The sequence below is a fragment of the Urocitellus parryii genome, chromosome 12 (assembly GCF_045843805.1).
Source record: "Urocitellus parryii isolate mUroPar1 chromosome 12, mUroPar1.hap1, whole genome shotgun sequence".
In the NCBI taxonomy this organism is placed as follows: domain Eukaryota; kingdom Metazoa; phylum Chordata; class Mammalia; order Rodentia; family Sciuridae; genus Urocitellus; species Urocitellus parryii.
Genome location: NC_135542.1, coordinates 76,287,834 through 76,309,800, shown reverse-complemented (window position 1 = coordinate 76,309,800; position 21,967 = coordinate 76,287,834). Strand labels below are relative to the sequence as shown.

Sequence of the window (21,967 nt, the reverse complement as noted above, 5' to 3'; positions counted from 1 at the left end):
AATCAGATTCCAGGATTTTTAGGAAATCATGAAAAATTGATGACTTAAAGCTATGAGTCATCTTTGTAGTTATATTTATTACAAGCCTATTTAGGTTTCTCATTTGTAAAATCAGTGTTTTAAAACAGAATCTCTGATATCCTTTCTACTTGTAAAATTATATCATGTTTTTGAGGGCTCATTGGGAACTCAGCTATAGTTTATTATAGGATGGTCTCTATTCAAATGGCTTATTTAGCACTCTTATACTATAATGTGTTTAGAAAGAATAGTGTTTGAGAAATAATACTTTTAATGGGGGTGCTAGTTTTTAGTATCTCTTTTAATGTAGGTTTTGGGAAGCCAGGATACTATGAAAAGACAAGATCCTTCAGAAGGGTGAATTTCATTCTGTGGCAGATCACATTATAGTGTGCCCAAGTTTATTTTTATGTTTATCATCTTCTCACTATAATTTTTAACATTACAGGTTAATTTTTTCAAGGAATTTTGTGCATTTTCTCAAACATTACAACCTCAAAACAGGGATGCATTTTTCAAAACTTTGGCAAAATTGGGAATTCTTCCTGCTCTTGAAATTGTAATGGTAATTATATGGTTTCTTTTCATGCTTTTGGAATTGTGAATTTGAAATTGATTTATATTATGGATGGGAAAGAATTTATTGTAGTACAATATATTAGATTCTTTATTTTTTGACACCTCAAGAGAGTTTGGTAAGACATATTGAATTCTTTAATTTAGTTTTATTCCCCTGAAAATGATTACCGTAACAATGATGTCAGCTCTCAGATTTTTACTTAATTTATAATACCAGTGTTATAATTTGCATATGATACATCTCTGAGTGTAGAAAAATATCTCATGTTTTTGAAAGATCATTATATTTTCTTTAACAAGTATGTTTCATAGATGCCAATAAAATATTTTTTTTCTTTTTTACTTTTTTTTTTCTTTAATATCTTTTTTTTTAGACCAGTGAATGGAATGAGGGCAGACTGGACCCAGGAGTCTAGTATTACAATATGGGTTCAGGGCATGGTTCTCAAAATTTAGTTACGAGTTTATCCATTGGCATTTACTGAATGAAAAATTAACATGAGACTTCTTTTTTGGTGGTATAGGTATTGAATCCAGGGCTTTGTATATACCAGGCAAGTGCTCTACAACTAAGCCCAGCCCTTTTTATTTTTTATTTTGAGGCAGGGTCTTGTTAAGTTGCCCAGGGCGGTATCAAATGTGATTCTCCTGCCTCTGCCTCCCAGATATCTGGGATTATATGTGAGCCCTACTGTGCCTGACTAAAATGAGAAAAATTTATTCATTTTGATTTGATAAATAATCCATTATATATTAACATAAACTTAAAATTTTCCCAAATCAAAAATCATTTAGTGAAGAGCATGGCATCATTTGCCCATTTTTTGTTTGTTTTGCTGATCCCTTTAATGTCTTCATAGTATATAACTAGATTCTCATAGCTACTGCTATGTTTAACTTGTTCTTAGATCTATCACATCATGTAGCCTCTGGAAAATCCCACTGTATTTGTGATTGAGAATGAAAAAGAAAATATCTATTACTTAATACTATGAAAATAGTTTTAATCTGTACACTTCCTGAAAAAAAGAGTATTAGACCCCTAATAGGATTCCCTGAACCACACTTTGAGAACTGCAGGGACTGTTTCCACAGTCACTGCCTTGGAAAACTAAGTTATGGCAAAGGGACAAAAGTGCCCAAGAAGTGTTTTCAAAAGCATCATCTATTAGGCAAGTCAAGGAAGATGGAGTCAGTTGCTGAAGTGTAATCCTATTATGTCTAGAACAAAAGACAGAATTCTGAAAGGCTTTGATGGAAGCATATTCAAATTTTTTAGTATACTTTTAATAAATCCCCTTTCTGAATTTTTGGCAGCTTTATTTGAGGGGGGAGGGGTTCCCTGGAATTGAACTCAGGGGTACTCAGCCACTGAGCCACATCCCTAGCCCTATTTTGTGTTTAATTTAGAGACAGGATTTCACTGAGTTGCTTAGCACCTCACTTTTGCTGAGGCTGGCTCTGAACTCTGAATCCTCCTGCCTCAGCCTCCTGACTACTGGGATTACAGGTGTGTGCCACCATTCCCAGCTTTGGTAGCATTTTTAAAGCGTTGCTTTATAATCTTATGCTGATTCTTATATTTAAGATCTGTGAATATTTCTTTGTGATGGTAAAAACCAGCAACAACTAATCAGAGAGCTGCCCCAGAATTGTAATATTTATAAAAAGAAAGAAAATGATGGAGAAATTGTATATTTTGATTGCAGTTCAATGTCTTAATTCAACTTTAGAGGTAATACATGGGTTTAGTGGGGGAAAGGTAAATGCAAGAATAAATGTTGTTAACAGTCTCTAAATAACCTAGCTTTCCTTTTATTAGGGCATGGATGATTTGCAAGTCAGATCAGCTGCTACAGATATATTTTCTTATCTAGTAGAGTTTAGTCCATCTATGGTTCGAGAATTTGTAATGCAAGAAGCCCAGCAGAGTGATGATGTAAGTAATAATTCTGGGGTTCTATGTGAATTGTTTATTCTATGTGAATAGTGTTAATAAACTATTGTGAGAAAAAGCATAATTTTAGGGAGGAAGACAGCGTCTCATTGGGGGGTTCTTTTGGCCAGAGGAATCCTAGACACCCTAAATCTTAATATCTCAGATAATTAACAAATAATAAAACACAAACACTCAGAAATATATTTACAAAACCAAAGCCCCTGGTAGATCTAGTCCACAAGGGTGCTTGAACTAGAGGAAGACAAAATGGCTCCAGCGTTTATTTAAGGGGGTAGGTACATCAAAGGCAGGGGTAAGGTTTCAGGGGCGGAGTCTTGCTTTGTGATGTCCTGCAGTCTGCAGGTTGATTGACATCTTTGCAGGTCACACCCATCTCAGGTGCTCTGTGGGCTCTTAGGCAGAACTTGAGGGGGAAATTCACCTGCATCAGGTGGTGTATCCCTGTGGGGAGTGCCACAGCCAGACTTATCCCCTCACAAGGCTATTTACTATGTCCACACACAGCCCAAAGCTCATGACACATAACTGTAATCTTAAATTTTCAAAAATAATAGATCTCTGATCAGTCGTGACTGGCAAATTCAGAATATGTTGCAGTTAGTTTGTTTATTGCAAAGAAAAACCAGATATTTAACAAACCAGTATTAGCATAAATTATAATCAACCCTCCCACCTCATGTCTCTGTTTAATGTTAATCTTTTCTTCCTGCTCTTCCTCCCTGCTCTGTTCTTAGTTGCTCTCATTATATCAAAGAAGACATTTGGTATTTGTTTTTTAGGGATTGGCTAGCTTCACTAAGCATAATCTGCTCTAGTGCCATCCATTTCCCTGCAAATTCCATGTGGTGCTTATACCTTTGTCAGGGAGAGAGCTCTTATAGAAGATTTTTTTTAAGCAGTTCTTTTATCTCCTAAAAGCTGTAGCTCTCTATAGTTGTTTCTATTAGTTTCACTATGAAATATATAAATTGTCTTTTTCTCTTTACAAGTTAACAAACTATGGGGCTTTCAGTGAACACAGTTCCTTCAATAAATGATCTATACCTTAAGCAGTCTTTCTTTGCCACTGTAGTTTTTTATTATTATTAGTTATTGATGGACCCTTATTTATTTATTTATTTGTTTATTTATATGTGTTGCTGAGAATCGAACCCAGTGCCTCACACATGCTAGCCAAGCACTATACCACTGAGCCACAACCCTGCCCTTGGATTTAGGTATAACTTAAATCCATTATTTGTGATAATAATTTATATGGGTGATGATAATTTATATGGGTGTGTTTATATAAGAGGATTACATATAATAGAGCAGATTATTTGAGGTATTAATTAATGGTTGAGTCCCAAGTTGTATACTTTTTTTAGTTTTGCACACTTTTTTAAATTAATTTTTTAAAATTTATGTGACAGTGGAATGCATTGCAATTCATATTACACATATAGAGCACAATTTTTTATATCTCTGATTGTATACAAAGTATATTCACACCAATTTGTGTCTTCATACATGTACTTTGGATAATGATGACCATTGCATTCCACCATAATTTCTAACCCCATGCCCCCTCCCTTCCCCTCCAACCCCTCTTCCCTATCTATAGTTTGTCTATTCCTCCCATGCTCCTGTTCCCTATCCTATAAATCAGCCTCCTTATATCAGAGAAAATATTCGTTGATTGTTTTTTTGGGATTGGCTAACTTCACTTTGCATTATCCCCTCCAACTCCAACTATTTACTTGCAGATGCCATGATTTTATTCTCTTTTATTGCTGAGTAATATTCCATTGTATATAAATGCCACATATTTTTATCCATTCATCTACTGAAGGGCATCTGGGTTGGTTCCACAGTTTAGCTATTGTGAATTGTGCTGCTATAAACATTGATGTGGCTATGTCCCTGTAGTATGCTGTTTTTAAGTCCTTTGGGTATAGACTGAGGAGAGGGATAGCTGGGTCAAATGGTGGTTCCATTCCCAGTTTTCCAAGAAATCTCCATACTGCTTTCCATATTGGCTGCACTAATTTGCAATCCAACCAGCAGTGTATGAGTGTATCTTTTCCCCCACATCTTCACCAACACTCATTGTTGTTTTGTACATATTTATGGGGTCTTTCTGTCTCAATATGTGTAAACATTTATCAATTTGTGTATGTGTGTGTAGTAGGGGGAATCAAGCCCAATTCCTTGCTCACACTAGGCAAATGGTTTACCCCACTGAGTAACATCCCCAGCCCTGTGTAATATTTACATCAAGGTAAACACATTTGCCGTCTCAAACATTTATCATTTCTTTATAGTGCATAGCTCTGTGAAATTTATTTTGTAATTCTTCTTTGAAGAAATAGCAGCACATATTATTATGTATATTATATAACATTTGATAATAAACAACTCCATTTTTGTTATTTTAGAGTGTATATGTACCTATTAAAAATCATTTTTTAGGCCTGCTCTCTTTTCCATCTACTTCATCAAACTTTCATTTACTAGTGACTTTTAATCTCCCTAACCTCCTTTATTTTATGGCCTTAAAATAACTAGTGTTAACTTCCTTTATATCTCATTTTCATTTTCTCTATACCTGTACATATTTACATAAACATATTCAAACACAGATTTAATGTGTCATAAGGGGGTATGTGTCAATAGTCCCAGCTCCTTGGGAGGCTTAGACAGGAGGATTGCCTGAGCCCTGGAGTTGAAGACCAGCCTGGATAAGAATGCCAAGATCCTGTCTCTTTGAAAAAAAAAAAAAAAGAACTCTGACTACAAAACTATATGCTATGTTAGGAAGGGACCATCCCCATACATTTTTTTTTTGATTGCATCATTTCCTCTTGTGCTTGATTTATCTTATTTAGTAGGCCGTACCATATATTTATAAATATAGCCTGGGTATATGACAAGCTGTGCCATCTGGGTTTTGTAACTTCTCTTTGTAGTGTTTGAACAACAGCAAAATAGCCTAATAATGCATTTCTCAGAACATGTTCCTCAAATCCACTGAGCTAATGTCAAAACATTTTTTGACATACCAATTACTTTTTGTCCTGTTATGCTTAGAATTTCTACTTTTTTATCTATAGAATGCAAAGATATTTTGTATTGCCAGTTGCTTTCTGACTCTTAAATTAAAGCTAAAATAGCAAATCTACTTAATATTAGATAATTATATAACAGTGTTCATCCACTCATCTCCTAAAAGAGTTACATTACTAGGTTATACTCCTTGTCTGTCATTTTTGTTTGTTTTGCTGAGTGGTTTTCAGATTTTCTGTGTTTTAATATAACACAATGTGTGATCTACTTGCTTAGTCAACCTCTAAATTTATGCCTGAGGCTGAAATCTAGAATGAGAATCTAATGTAGAACCTCTAGTGAACAATATTCACTATATTGTGCTTTTTATTTTCCTATAAGCTGGGGCATATTCTTTTTTTTTTTTTTTCTTAATTTCTTTCTTTTGGAGTGATATTTTTTCAGTCTAGTGTTTTTAGAATTTTGAAAAACACTAGGAAGAAAAAAGTTTAAAGAAACTCTTGTGTTTGTTGTTTTTTCTTTATATGATTCTGATATTGTTCTTTCAGTTGGTGTATTTGTCTTACATCCAAACAGGGGTTTAATGGAAACGTTTTCTTTCAGGATATTCTTCTTATTAATGTAGTAATTGAACAGATGATCTGTGATACTGATCCTGAGTTAGGAGGTGCAGTTCAGTTAATGGGACTTCTTCGTACTCTAATTGATCCAGAGAACATGCTGGCTACAACTAATGTAAGAAATCACCCTGATATTAAAAATTTGGACATGGGCAGTTTCACCTGGCTTTGCAATGAGATTTTGACAAATAGTAAATACCTTCCTTTGTATATGTAGTATTCAAGAAGCAGTGGTATTCTTGTAGCAATTCAGTTGCATCATATACGAGTTTATAATTATTAAAATCTTGATAATCTGTTAACATCATAAAAATTCATACATGGCATTATGAATATCATTGAAACAACTAAACTGCTTACTATAAAGTGATAAAGGGTGAATTTTACATAGTTTTTATCATAAAAGAAGAATGTATTCTTAAGGATCTCTTTTTTCTCTTTAATTTTGGCAGTACTAAAGGATTGAACCCAGCTACATCCCCAGCCCTTTTTACTTTTATTTTCCCTTGAAATTAGAGAATACGTACATTATTTTTAAATCTTTCCTAGTTTGTGGGCCCAATTGTGTGAAAAGTAATGGCAAAAAGTCAAGATATTATTTTCTAAATTGTGAACTATTAAAATTTAAAGAATAATTATTATTTTCATATTTTTGCATATTGGCTTAATAAATTAATTCAGCAGTTTTTCAAATTTGGATAGGTATTGAAATCTAGGGCTCCTGATTTTAAGCACTTTACCAATCACATGGCACGTGTGTTCACGTCTGTGTTTTCCTTCTTTTTTATTTAAACCACAGATGTTCTACCACTGAGCTCCCAGTCCTTTTTGTTTTTTATTTTGAGATAGGGTCTTACTAAGTTACCAAGGCTGGCCTCAAATTTGTGATTTCCCCTGCCTTAGGCTCCCAACTTGCTGGGATTATTATTGTGGTAGCTCATACCAAACTTCTTTTTCTTTCTTTCTTTCTTTTGTTTGTTTGTTTGGTTTGGTTTTTTGTTTTTGTTTTCTTTTTTAAAGTGTTTTTGGTTTTTCTTTAGAAACAGATCTTTTTCTGCTTTTGAATTATATACTCTTTTAAAGATGAAAGAATTTTATACAACTAACCAAACATTGTTGGGCAAAGTGAGAATAGCATATACCTTAATAACCATGCTATTCATTTGTTTCTTTGTTACATTCTTGGGAAAAGAATCAGGAAGCTATACAATAAGAAACAAATGATCAGTAATAACTATTAAGATATATGCTGTTCTCATGTTTGGTTAGTTGGTTGTATTTTTTACCTCACAGTTACTTCGAGTTTATGTGTGGCGAGAACACTTTAAAGTCTAATTTTAGCAACTTCAGGTATGGAATACGTTGCTGTTAATTGTAATTACCTTATTGTATGGAAGATTGATTGTTCTTACATTTCATATCACCAGCATCTTTGGAAAAAAAAAACAATTGTTCTGAAAAACATTTTAGTATTCTATCATACTTCCATTTTTATTTAATATATAATATAAAAGACTTGGTTTTTCATTTCTGCAAAAAAAATAGTATTAAAGTGACTATAACCATTTTTTGGTTCTTTCACATAATATAACTAGTTTTTGGTTCTTTTCACCTTATCTTAAAATGTGTTGTTAGTATATGACCTGCACTAATAATGCTTGAAGATGTTTTGTTAATTCTGTTTGTTTCAGAAAACTGAGAAAAGTGAATTTCTAAACTTCTTCTACAATCATTGTATGCATGTCCTAACAGCACCACTTTTAACTAATACTTCAGAAGACAAATGTGAAAAAGGTAGGTTCTCTTTTTATCTGCTTAGGACTTCTATTTTTAAATACGAGTGAAACAAATATTAAAACTAACATGCTGTTTACTTGGTGCTTTATGTGACAGGGAAATTACTACTGAAATATTTATACTGCAGTAAAATTCTTGATTTTCCTTGTTTCTGAGTGTCTGTGGAAGAGAATGATATAAAAAATGTGGCTACAAGTATTACACACTGATAAAGAGAGAGAGAGAGAGAGACAACGACACTTTTAAAAAAGGAGACTATCCCCAGAGTTAGAATAGATTTTCTGGAGAAAGTTAAGAGCAAACAGTGTATTACTACATTAGAAATCTGAGGATACTGCTGGGGACAGTGCCACAAGCCTGTAATTTCAGTGATGCAAGAGGCTGAGGCAGGAGGATCAAAAATTCAAGGTGGCTCTCAACATATTAGCAAATTCTCTTACAAAACAAAAAAATGTAAAGGAGCAAGTATGCTCAGTGATAGGGTATCCCTGGGTTTCATTCCCAGGATCAAAAAACAAAAACCTATGAGAAACATCAATTCCGAAGAACAATTTAACATTATGTGAAAGCCCTCTTATTTCACAATGTCAGGGTCAGAAATTGATTGAAGGGTTAAACAAAAAGTTGATTAAAGCAAATAATGATGTTTTCTAATTTTGTTTTGGTACCAGGGATGAACCCAGGGGCACTTTACCACTGAGCTACATCCCCAACCCTTTTTGTGAGACAAGATCTCACTAAGTTGCAGAGGCTGGCCACCAGCTTGTAATGCTCTCACTTCAGCCTCCTGAGTCATTTGGATTACTATCATTCACCACTGCACCTAGCTCTTCAAACATTTTCATTGAACCTGTAAATGTACACTCATATGCTAGTATATAGGGGCAAAGGGCTTTTCATGTGCATTTTTATTGTATTTCCTTATTATCTTCATTGCATAAATTATAACTATAATTTATAAGCTGCAAATTCTGGTTTCAGTTTATTAAAGGGGAGTGGAAACGTAAAGATATTTTTAAGGCAGTCTGAATACAGAATCCTATTACAGTTGTAAGTAGTATCTTCAGGTATATATTTAATTTGGCATCAGTTTTTAGTTGATCTCTACTATATCCAATTTAACTGTAGATATTCTAGCTATCTTAAATTTCATCAGCCTGCAGTATTTAGTTACTGATTGGTACCAGGGATTGAACCCAGAGGTGCTTAACCACTGAGCCACATCCCCAGCCATTTCTATTTTTTATTTTTAAATAGGCCCTAAAAACTTAGTGAAACCCTAAGTGGCTGAGCCTTCCTAGCTGCTAGGATTACAGGAGTATACCACTGAGCCCACCTATTTAAATCATATTATGATGTTGCCATAACACATGCTAGCTTAAACAAAGGACTTAGATAAGTATACAGCTGAATTTGTGAAATCAGAAATTAGCGGGGGCATCCAGACTCTGTGATAATGCCTATAATCCCAGCACCTTGGGAGGCTGAGGCAGGAGAATTGAAAGTTTGAGGCCAGCCTTAGCAACTTAGTGAGGCCCCATCTCAAAATTAAAAAAGGACTCAGGGATGTGTCTCAGTGATAAAGTGCCCCTGGGTTCAATCACCAGTACCAAAAAGAAGAAGAAGCAAGTATGTGGGGGCATACTAGAGTATTAGCAACTATCTTGAAAACATTGGAAATCAATTAAGAGAAAGTAAACAGAATTTTACAAAAAATAAAGTTGTAACAGAGACACACCCTATAATACCATAGATTTTTTTTCTGATTATATATCCCTATAAACATAGGGAATGTTTATGCATATACATGGTAGTATAAGAATGTTACTGCATTGTTTGTTGTAGGGAATTGAATAAAGCATGGTATATTCATATAATGGAATACCATACAGAGTTATAGTGATTGAAATGATTCTTGATGTATCAACTGAGTAGTTCTCAAAAATATGAACTGAATGGGTACAAAAACACATCACAGAAGATTTTACTATAGAATGATTCCATTTATGTAAATTATAATTACTCAATTTAATGTTCATTTTAAAGTAAAACACTTCTAGCATACAGAAGTAAATAGATAATAGAACAAATACTCATACTCTGTATTGGCTTTATAAAAAACTAACTTACTAAACTTCTTTTCAGATTTTTTTCAGTGAAAATATGCCCCTTCAAATTCTCATTCCCATTCTATCCCCACTCCCCCATTCCTCAAGGTATGCTGAATTTGGAGTTTATCACTTATATTTGCATATGCTTTATATATGTATAATAGAGCATTGTTTTTCATATTAAATTTATTCTGATTATACATATTAACCTGCATTCTTTCCTTTTATTTGATGCTATTTTTGAGATTTATTCATATTGATACCTTGAGTTCTTATTTATTTTTAAATAAATAGCATTTAAAAATCTTTGCACAGTATTCTCTTGTATGAATAGGCTATAATTTAGCTATTCCACTTCTCATATACCTTTGTGCCCAGCTTTTTGCTATTAAAAGAATGCTTCAGGGCTGGGGATGTGGCTCAGGCGGTAGCGCGCTTGCCTGGCATGCGTGCGGCCCGGGTTCGATCCTCAGCACCACATACAAGGATGTTGTGTCCGCCGAGAACTAAAAAATAAATATTAAAAATTCTCTCTCTCTCTCTCTCTCTCTCTAAAAAAAAAAAAAAAAAAAAAAAAAAGAATGCTTCAGTATACATTCTTATACAGTGTAATTTGCTTTTCTGTGCAATGCGTTTCCCTATGCAGTGTACCTATATGTGCTTGATAAACTATATATGCCTGAAAAAATGTCCTGCTTTTATTTTTTAAAGCATATCATTAACATATGTTATTCCAGAGTTTTAAAATTTCTGTATTTTCTGTTTTTAAATATGTGATCCAGAGGATATAACAATATCCTGATTGTTAATGATGAATGGGAGATAAAAGAAGATTTATCAGTCAGTCTTATCTTTGGTTATGGTCTCACTTATATTTTTATCAGAATACTTATCCTATGTTGTCTTTTAATAATTCCACATCTGCGCCCAATTTTTTGGAAGATTACAGATAGATGTATATAACTAACCAAGGCAGCCAGCTCTTAATGATCATTATGAAGGTTAAAGGTGATTGATTAAAGATGAGTTTTACTTATTATAAAGTATCTGAGAGGTATGAGATATTGTTACTGAAGTAGTTAATTGTAATTTTTTTTTTATTAGATAACATAGTTGGATCTAACAGAAACAACACAATTTGCCCTGGTAAGTATAAATTCATATTTTCTGAACTAATACAAATTCTAAGTTATTTTTTTCTCAGAGTATAAAGCATTTATATAAGGCTAAGGAAAGCATATTTTCAACATAAGATAAAATCAAATAATAGGTTCACTTTTTTCTTTATTATAAAGAAAGAAAATTTAATAAATTTCTTTTATTATAAAGAAGAAAATTTCTTTATAATAAAGAAGAAATTTCACCTGCTCAATACAAAATATGGAAAAAACAGTTGTTTTTTTCTGTAAATTTGCAGCGTATTTTCTGTTATGGTTTTGAAGAAGGCATTGTCTGTTCTTACTATCCTTGAACCTAAGTCTAAACATTGTTACTTCCACTTGGAACAGGTATAATAGGTGTGGGTCTTGTAATATTGAAACTATACTATGTGCACCTAGCTTTTCATCTTTTCTGCCAGGTTCATGAAATTTCCTGGAGAGATCTGGGTAAGGGGATTCATGCCTGTAATCTCAGCCACTCAGGAAGCCAAAACAAGAGTATCACAATTTCCATTTCAGCCTGGGCAATTTAGGGAGCCTCTGTCTCTAATAATAATGTAGAATGGGGTCTGAAGATATAGTTCAGTGGTAAAGTATTTGCTTAGCATACACGAGGTCCTGGATTCAATCCCCAACCAATTTCAAATAAGGAGACTATTTAGAAATTAAATTGGGTTAGACAGAGATATGTAGAGATATGAGTAATTTCACTTAATGTAGGAAAGGGTAAACAAGATATTTGTTAAACACCATGCATCCTTTTAAAAATACAATTGTAGATTTGAAAAATAAAAAATTATTTTTTAATGGTGAGGAATTTTGGCTGAGACATACTGGCTATTTATGTTGGGAATAAGTAAAACTTCTTACTTGCATTTAAAGTGGAAGCAATCTTTGAAATACCAGAATTATATTTTTTATGGCCATTTTGTTATGAAAAAGAATGCTGCTTTACTCCAAATGGGCTTATATTTCCACAGAGTATGTGCTTATCATCTTTTGTATTTAAAAAAAAATTATATTTGGAGATGTTGAATTTTTTTTCCTATTTTGTAAGGCTGTGATTCCACAGTTTTCTCACAGTTTAATATTTCCTATTTCGTTGCCTAAAACATTTGTAATATAGCATAATTATCCATATAAGTCCTTAATACACATTAAAATTTGATAGCAATTCATAATCATTTCTTGAATTTACAAATCAAAGCTTCTTGAGGGGGAAAAGCACACTAGTTTATTTCAGAGGGCCTCTCTTTATGGATACCATGAATTGATGCTTTTAAAATTAATAGTTTTTAATGTAATATTTTTTCACTTTATATTCAAATAGCCAAAAATATCTTTCCCTTAGATGTGTTCAAAGAAAGCATAGTTGGAGCTGCAGTGCAGCTCAATGGTAGAGTGCTTGCCTGATACGTATGAGGCACTAGGTTCAATCCTCAGCACCACATAAAAATAAATAAAAGAAAGGTATCGTCTATCTACAACTAAAAAATATTTTTTAAAAAGTATAGTAATTTTTCTTAAGAGATTTGTATTGAGCACTTTAGACAAAACATTTGAAGTAATTCCTCTTTAGTATGAATCCTTTTATAGCATCATTAATATTAATGATAATACTTACTAAGGAAGCATTACCAAGAAAACTCAGTGAAATGAAGGTTATATTACATTTGTAGATTCAGATTGTTTTCTTTCTGTTAGAAAATATCTACTTAGTAGGTAAAACTGATAATACTTTCAGATAGTCCGCCTAAGAAAAAGTATACATCTACAGCCTTCTTAATTGTCATAAAAACAGACAAGAAAATGGCTCTAATATATAGGATATAAGCTTATTTAGTCTATTATAATATTTTATTTTCATGAGATGACTTTCTTTTTTAGATAATTATCAAACAGCACAGCTACTTGCCTTAATTTTAGAGTTACTTACATTTTGTGTGGAACATCACACATACCATATAAAAAACTACATTATGAACAAGGACTTGCTAAGAAGAGTTTTGGTCTTGATGAATTCGAAGCACACTTTCCTGGCTTTGTGTAAGTAACAATTTAAATGGACATTCTGTAAAATGTTTTTTAAGAAACAACATTTTTGGTAGAGATGATAGCTAAATTACCATTTGAAGTTTTTTCTATTTATTTGTTGAGCAGTGTGTATGCTATTAATGAGATGATTGTAAGAAGTCCTGATCGTCTCTGTTCTTAAAGGGCCAGGGGAGTAGATTACAGTGGTTCCCAACTTGAATCAGGCACCCATTTAGCTTAATTTTTGTTGTTGTACAATACAATGCAATGACAGCATTTCACTAATAGAACCAGGCCTGCCATCTTTTCCCTTTGCTCATGAGACTATCATGTTCTACTAACTTAATCTCCCTAACCTCCTTTATTTTTATAATCTTAAAATAGCCAATGTTACTATTAATTGTATACATTTTTTCCTTTTCATTCCTTTCTCTGTGCTATACAAATTTACGTAAACATATTCACACACACAGGATTTTTTGTTTTTGTTTGTACAGAAACTGTATTATTAACTCATATTAACATACTTATTTGTCTGCCCCTCAGTCCTGGTACTCTAGGTTAGTTGATATAGTATAGATTAATTTTTTTCCTAAAGATAGCAGATCATTTCATAATCTCTTTCATAAACTGTTGTATCATTTTCTAGTGAATGGATTGCAAGATTATTTTTGCTTTTTTGCCACTCCAAACTACAGTTGTAAATAGCCTGAAATACTAATTTTTTTATATGTTGATTTATTTATTTATGTAAAATAGCTTCCCAGTAATAAGATTGCCAGGATAAAGTGCTTATATATACTTCATAGTTTTTAACATACATTTTTATAATTTTTTTTTTAATTTAACATATAGCTGCCAGATTTCTTTCCCCAAAACTTGAAGCATTTGACAATATCCCTGTACTCTTATTGCCTTTTTAAAATGGTATCAATCTGATGATAATGTGGTATTCCATTCTTCTTTTAATTTGCATTGTCCCAATTTTAGTACAATATTCATTTATCTCTGTTGTGAATTACATGTTATCTTTTTCTTAAGAGTTCGTTAACAAAAAATACAGTTTATTTCCTCCTGGTCTTTGGGGTTTTGTTTTGTTTTGTTGATAGTTTTTTGTTTTTGTCTTGTTCAGGAAGTCTTCTATGTTCTAAGTATTCTTTTCAATTTTCTTCTAATATTTTTATTCTTTAATTTTTTACGTGTGTGTGTGGTGTATAATGCATCTGAAAGATGGTTTTGGATATGGTTTGAAGTGATGGTCTAGATTTGTTCTTTTCTAGATGGATAAGACAACCATACCAACACCTTTATTAAATAAACCACATTTTCCCCACAAAATTAAAATACCACCTTTATTAAACAGTAAGTTAAACAGATACATTTATGTCTTAATTATGGACTGTCTATTCTTTAATCTCATCAGTTGAAATAATAGCAATGTTTATTGTGCCATTATAATATGTCTGTAGAGCTGGGCACAGTGGCACTCGCCTGTAAAAGGACTAGGGATTTAGTTCAGTGGTAAACTACCCAGGTTCCCAGTACTGGGAGGTTAAAATATTTCTATTTTAAGAACCTACTGAGTACCCTCTTTTTTCTTTTTCATAATTTTCTTTTGTTACTCTTAAGAATTTTTTCCTTAGCAGTATCTTAAAAATTGTTTTCTTCAGGGGCTGGGGATGTGACTCAGTGGTAGAGCACTCACCTTGCACGTGTGCAGCCCTGGGTTTGATCCTCAGCCCCACATAAAAATAAATAAATAAAATAAAGGTATTGTTTCCAACTACATCTAAAAAATAAATATTTAAAAAAATTATTTTCTTCAGTTCATCATGATTAGAATTACTCTATTTGAATTTTAATTTTAGAAGCATTAATGTATTCATAGTAGATTTTCCCATCTGTTTTTTGATAAATAGTACTTTTTGATGATTGTGCAGTACTCCCATTAACATGGTTATATTCTAATGGAATGAATTTCCAGTATTTAAATATGTTGCTTTAGAATTATCATTAAAAGTTGCATTGTAACTGTAGCTTTGCATGCATGTCATTTCACAGTAGTTTATGGATGCCTGATTGGTCACACCTTTGCCAGTTTTTCGGTTTTGGGTTTTTTTGTTTTGTTTTGTTTTTTCAATCCCAAATGAAATATTTTTTATCCTGCCACAAAAAGAGGTGATTTGTAAGTCTAGCACTTCTCCCCACATTTGTTTGGTGGTGTTCCAGTTAACATACACTTATACCTTATGTAACCTGTTTGTATTTTATTCTCAGATATTTGAGCTTCTTAGAGCAGGCACAACTGGATCATTTAACCAACTTCCGTTCTTGAACAGACAATTGATGTTATCTGTAGAATAAATTAAGAGGGAAAGGTTACAAAAAAGATTAAAAACACAATCCTTTGTGTTCCCTAAAAATTTTAGTAATGATATTGCTAAATTTATTTAGCTAGGAAAAGCTCGTTAAAAGAGAAATTTCTTTTTTAATATTTTAAAATATGAGAAGCTCATTGCTATTTTTTCTTTTATAAATATATTTTTATCTACCACACTACATGCTTTCCCAAGGAAAAATAGTTGTTATTTACAGTTGTTATTTACAGTTGGTAAATAAGGGAATGTTATTATAATGTGAAAGTAGTGGTAATTCACAGATGGTTTTTTCAAGGCAGGAAGAGCTAGAATCATGGGAGAGGAATTATAACCTTCATTGGAAAAGTTAAAAAATGAAACAAAAAGATTTTTTTTAGATATCCTCTATTGTCCTTTGGTGTATTTTCAGAAAATCTGGAAACATCTGCCTTCAGATTTCCTTCTCCCAGAAAGGCTATCTTGACTCTTGGCAGACTGTATACCAATCCTCTCCCGACCTTGGCCCCAATTCATACTGAACTATCTTTACTGTGTCTGCCAAGCACTGCTAAGTGTTATCATCATCGTCATTTATAGGTTTTTAATATTTTTTTCCTTCTCTTTGCCATGGAGCTGATCACCTAAGTGGATTATTTATCTCCCAGATACTTTTTCCTGTGATATTGTTAACTCTGGATATAAAGTTGTACCAGTTTTCACCTATCTTCCCTGAACTCTTTATTTTTCTCAAAAACCCAATTGTTTTAGTGCACAATTTTACTTTTTGTTTTAGAAGAATGTATATACTACTTTATGGCAAAACTACTTCTAAAATAATAAATTATAGTCAAATCACCAGCTTATTCCCTTGTTTATGTTTAATTAGGTGCTCTTCGCTTTATGAGACGGATAATTGGCCTTAAAGATGAATTTTACAATCGTTACATCACCAAGGGAAATCTTTTTGAGCCAGTTATAAATGCTCTTCTGGATAATGGAACCCGGTACAATCTGTTGAATTCAGCTGTTATTGAGTTGTTTGAATTTATAAGAGTGGTAAGTTTATATTAAAGAACTCTTAGTGATTATATGTAAAAGAATTAACTATTTGTGAAGAAGTAATTATATGTAAAAGTAAAATAATAATATGTAAACAAGTGATTTCTTCGTTCCCCTTTTTCTCCTAAAATTGTGATTCTAAGTGTCTTAGAACCTATTTCTAATAAACTAAAATTTTTTTAAAAATCCAGATACTATTATATTCTTATTTGCCATGTGGTTGTAGTTTAGTGTGTTTTGTTTTAGTTTTGGTGTGTGTGTGTGTGTGTGTGTGTGTGTGTGTGTGTGTGTTGCTGGGGATCAAATCCAGGTCCTAAAAGTGAAATTCAGTGTAAACTGTTTTTTGTTTCTGTGGTCCTGGGGATTGAACCTAGGGCCTTCTGCATGCACAGCAAGCATTCTACCAACTGAGCTATATATAGCCCCTCAATTACTTAATTTTGTCAGTTCCATTTTTACTGGCCAAATGTTTCAGGATCACATTTGGCATATATGAGCATTTCAATCATGCATACCATTCATGTGATTTAAGGTAGTTTTCTGTTACAGGGTAGTAATTTAAAAAAAAGATGGATAGATAAGATTGTGAAATAATTTGGTAGAAATTGATGCAAAATACATAAAGATATGATGAGATCTTATAATTTTTAAGTTGGAAAGACCAGAAAGACAAGGATTAGATGTTCTCCTTCAGTTACCTTACTTTGCAGATGAGGAAATTAAGATAACCAAAGTGATCAAGAGCTTTCATTTGATTAGTAGCACAATCAGTATTTGAAACTATGTCTCGTCTCAGTTTCAAGCAACAAAAGATATGTCATAAAAAGATCTTGGAGAGAGCTATATTTGAACTATAGGAATAAGATAGTACAACAAATTAATCAGTACAACAAATTTACCTCTACTGCACATATACACACAGAAATTATTCCATCAAGGAAATGACTACATTGTTGGAAAGAACAATTTTTAAAAAATGAAAGCTAGAAATTTACTCTCTAGTTGTTTCTTAATAAATATGATTTCCACTGATTACATGTTATTCTCATATGAAGATTATTTGGCTAACTAGATTGTTTTTCTGAGAGTATTAGTAAAGAAGGAATGCAGTTAACTGGCTCACTAGTATCTGAACCCAGGTTCATAGCATATTTTTTAAGGAATCAGAGCTTTTTATATATTTGTGTACTTTTTTATTAACATGTATTTTTTCCTAATACTGACAAAATGATACGTTGGTTCACAATCCCATCCCTGGTATCATAATTGAATTTACATTTTTCTGAAAGTAAATTTGAGTAATAAATATATTGAATTCCCAAAATTATTCTTTTGGTCCATATAAAATGGTATATACCAGGAATAAACAAGTAGAATTCCAGATATGTATTTCATTGGAACTATGTGTGTACTATTGTCAAAGGAATCTACTTTATTATTTAGATACAACATGCTATTTTGGTAAACAGAAGTCACTAAATTGATGTTACAATATGATTTTAACATCTGCCCTTTAGTAATAAGCCATGTGCTCTTAATCAGAACACCCAGCCTCTCTGTCTCATTTTGTGTTTTTAGAAAACAGTATAATAAAACGAAATAGAATCGTGAGAATCAAGTGAAATTGTATGTGAAAGTGCTTTTTAAACTGTGAAGTGCTACAAAATGCAAAAAATCAAAGATGTAAATTAAATCCATTTACTTTTTATATCTCCAAAAAGGGCTCCAGTGAATTGCTTCTCCTTTTTCCCAAGTTTTTGTGGAGTCCTGGTTCATGTATAAAGAAACTGGGACATTTATTTTTGGAAAGTGATTTTGAAAAACGTTTTTTAAATCAGCTTTGGAACTACATTTTTTAAAATTTTTTCTTCTAACATTGTATTGTATTTAAAATGTAAATTTTGTGCTTATACAGGAAGATATCAAGTCTCTGACTGCACATATAGTTGAAAACTTTTATAAAGCACTTGAATCGATTGAATATGTTCAGACATTCAAAGGATTGAAGACTAAATATGAACAAGAAAAAGACAGACAAAATCAGAAACTGAACAGGTATTGCTGGAGTATATTGTACTTATAGCTTACAGAATTGAATCCAAACATTTCCATAGTTTAGATTTTTTTATTTGAAATTTACCAAGGAATCTTCTGTCACTAGATAGCACAAATAATCTAGTAACCTTACCCCAAATAATCTAGTAACCCCAAATCCATTATATGATGACTTGCTACCCTGTATGGTAACTCAAGATGAATTTTTAGTTGAGTTTATAATATTTGAAAATATTTTGGAGAATTGGACTATATTTTGTACCATGACTGAGGTGATTTTGATATAATTTTCACACAGTTAAAATTACCTTAGTTTCTCTTGGAACTAATGTAGTCATGAATTTTAAATCATTACTCAATATTTGTGATATATTTCTTACAGTGTACCATCTATATTGCGTAGTAACAGATTTCGCAGAGATGCAAAAGCCTTGGAAGAGGATGAAGAAATGTGGTTTAATGAAGATGAAGAGGACGAAGGAAAAGCAGTTGTGGCACCAGTTGAAAAATCTAAGCCAGAAGATGATTTTCCAGATAGTTATGAAAAATTTATGGACACTAAAAAAGGTATTAACATTCTGAAATTTAAAAAAATTGTGCCTCCTTTTGTTTAGTACAGAAATTTATCTGTATGGGCATTCTTTTCATGTTTAATTTTTTTTTTTCATGTTTGGTTTTTATTTAGAAATTTTATCATCTACTAACACTTTTCCTTCTATGGAGTCTGGGCTTTATTCTACACTAAAATTCTGCTAGGGATTTTTATTACTAGATTATTTGAGGATTTCTGTTATTGAATAATAAAAAATATATAGATTCAAAGAAATATTCTGTAGTACTTTACCTTCACTTTTTAAAGCTTAGAAAACTGAGCTCAAAGAAATAACTTTGTTCTAAATTTTAAAGCTTTTATAAAACTTGCCTAAAGAAAATAATTAAGAAAAAAAGTTAAATTTCCCCCGGCATTCAGATATGTCTAACTTGTTTTATAAAACTAAGATCTTATTACTTATCTTTTAATTTTATGTCCTGAGGAGTTGGCGTTTTTGGAATACTGTCTTGCAAATATCATTTAAATGCTTAATAAAAATTTATTTCCTGGACTTATAAGGAATATGTACCTTTTGATAGATTCTTCTTAATCCTTATAGGTACCACTCTTACTACTGTTGAAAGAAGCAGTAAGGCCATACTTTAAGTATTGCAGCCAGTGTTGAGTGCCATGCTGTTAAGAATCACAGAGGGGCTGGGGATGTGGCTCAAGCGGTAGTGCGCTCTCCTGGCATGCGTGCGGCCCGGGTTCGATCCTCAGCACCACATACAAACAAGATGTTGTGTACACCAAAAACTGAAAAATAAATATTGAAATTCTCTCTCTTCTCTTCTCTCTCTCTCTCTCTCTCTCTCTCTCTCTCTCTCTCTCTTAAAAAAAAAAAAAGAATCACATACAGAAATAGAAGTAACTGGATATTAAAAGTAACTGGATATTATGCTTATGCCATAAAAGAAATATAAGGAAACTGGAATATTCAGGGAATGAGACACTGATAGGCTTGATCATAGATGTTTTAAGTATTAATTGTGGGGGAGGTTATTAGGTTTTAACAACGAATAAAGAAGTATAGAGTCAGTGAACAGAAGACAATAAAAGGAAGAGGCAGACAGTAGACAGTACATGAATCTTTTCAAGAAAACAGTACAACATTGTAGAACTCTAGCATAGAATGGCTGATTCTCATGATTCTTTTTTATTTTATTTTTATGTGGTGCTGAGGATTGAACCCAGCTCCCCGCACATGCCAGGCGAACTCGTTACCGCTTGAGCCACATCCCCAGCCCTCTTATATGATTCTTAATGCTCTGATGCTCACAAAATTAGATTTCTGGGACTCCAGGTTATACAGATATCACCATACACATGCTATCCTCTTAGAAAGCAAAGGCGGTGTTTTATTTTGATGTTTTAATTGTTATTTTCAAATGATTTGATTTAGCATTATTTATTGATATAGGCTCAAATTTTTACTTTTGCTTTTAGCAAAAGAAAGTGAAGATAAGGAAAACCTTCCCAAAAGGACATCTTCTGGTGGCTTCAAATTTACTTTCTCCCACTCTTCGAGTGCTGCTAATGGAACAAACAGTACAAACAGTAAATCTGTTGTGGCTCAGACACCACCAGCAAGTTCTAATGGGTCTTCTTCCAAAACTACAAACTTGACTACGTCAGTAACAGCCACCAAGGTATGTGAATTAGCACTACACAAAAACAAACTTTGCCTTTTCCATCTGTAAAATTGTTTCATGTTTACTGAAGAAAATTTGTAAAATCAGAGCAGTTTCAAAGAGGAAAGAAGTTAAACCATCAGAACATGATAGTTAATATTTATTTTTCTTCAGATCTGAGTTTATCTGACACAAAATTGAAATTTATAGGAATAAACACATTGTGTGTCTGCTTCTATTATAAGAATGTTGTGTTATTAAAATGTTATTGACTGTAGAATCTCATTTAGCTATATCATAATATATGTAAGCATCCTTCCCCATCCCTTCCCATACCTAATTGTTTTTTTTAGTACTAAGTTGATTCTGATATTTCACTGATTTGACTACTAGTTGTTGTATTTTACATTATTTTATTGAATAGTTAAAGTACTAGAATGTTTTCACACATATTGTCAAATTCATCTCCAAAGGTCTGTATCAGTTTATTTTCCCATCAGCAGTATATGGGTGTGCCTGAATCACTGCAGCTTTGTCAGTGTTGTTATAATTATTCTTAATCTTTTCCAGTTAGGTAGAGTATGTAATATCTCTTTTCCAATTATGTGTCACTTATTATAGTAGTAAGGTTGAATTCTCTCCTTTGTGTGTTGTCTGTTCATAGTGCCATTTAAAAATTGGTTTATATTTTTCTTAATGTAAATGAATCTTTGGTTACGAATATATCTGTAATTCTCACAGCAATTTGTACTTCCCATTGCTTATTTTTACAAATTTAAATTTTATATCAAACTTTTATTCTATTGTTTATTTAGATTTTTTCAATGCGTGAAACCATTCTTTCACAAAAAAGAGTGACTTAAAAATTAAAATGCATTAGAATATAGGACATCAGTTGGTGTGTGTGTGTATATATATATATAGATAGATAGATAGATAGACAGAC

General features: G+C 32.3%; 2 protein-coding genes across 6 annotated transcripts in view; one reads left to right on the top strand and one right to left on the bottom strand.

Annotated features, from left to right (window-relative positions):
* Ppp4r3b (protein phosphatase 4 regulatory subunit 3B) overlaps positions 1–21,967 on the top strand; it is a 57,234-nt gene that overhangs the window by 27,529 nt on the left and 7,738 nt on the right. Inside the window, exons 6-15 of one of the 3 annotated variants that reach the window (XM_026399920.2) lie at positions 470–586; positions 2,423–2,539; positions 6,209–6,340; positions 7,917–8,019; positions 11,238–11,279; positions 13,181–13,339; positions 16,571–16,740; positions 18,659–18,798; positions 19,202–19,365; positions 20,837–21,039. In XM_026399920.2, coding sequence (XP_026255705.1) covers positions 470–586; positions 2,423–2,539; positions 6,209–6,340; positions 7,917–8,019; positions 11,238–11,279; positions 13,181–13,339; positions 16,571–16,740; positions 18,659–18,798; positions 19,202–19,365; positions 20,837–21,039 — 1,347 coding nt within the window. Of the gene's footprint in view, positions 1–469; positions 587–2,422; positions 2,540–6,208; positions 6,341–7,916; positions 8,020–11,237; positions 11,280–13,180; positions 13,340–16,570; positions 16,741–18,658; positions 18,799–19,180; positions 19,366–20,836; positions 21,040–21,967 lie in introns of all 3 variants that reach the window. The other 2 variants (XM_026399919.2, XM_026399921.2) reach the window with 2 other exon arrangements.
* The window catches only part of Cfap36 (cilia and flagella associated protein 36), a 48,530-nt gene continuing 41,511 nt past the window's right edge, over positions 14,949–21,967 (bottom strand). Inside the window, exon 12 of one of the 3 annotated variants that reach the window (XM_026399923.2) lies at positions 14,949–15,680. Coding sequence is in view for 1 of the 3 variants with exons in the window: in XM_026399926.2 (XP_026255711.1) it covers positions 15,677–15,680 (4 nt within the window). In the remaining 2 variants the exon portion in view is untranslated. The remainder of the gene's footprint in view (positions 15,681–21,967) is intronic. The other 2 variants (XM_026399922.2, XM_026399926.2) reach the window with 2 other exon arrangements.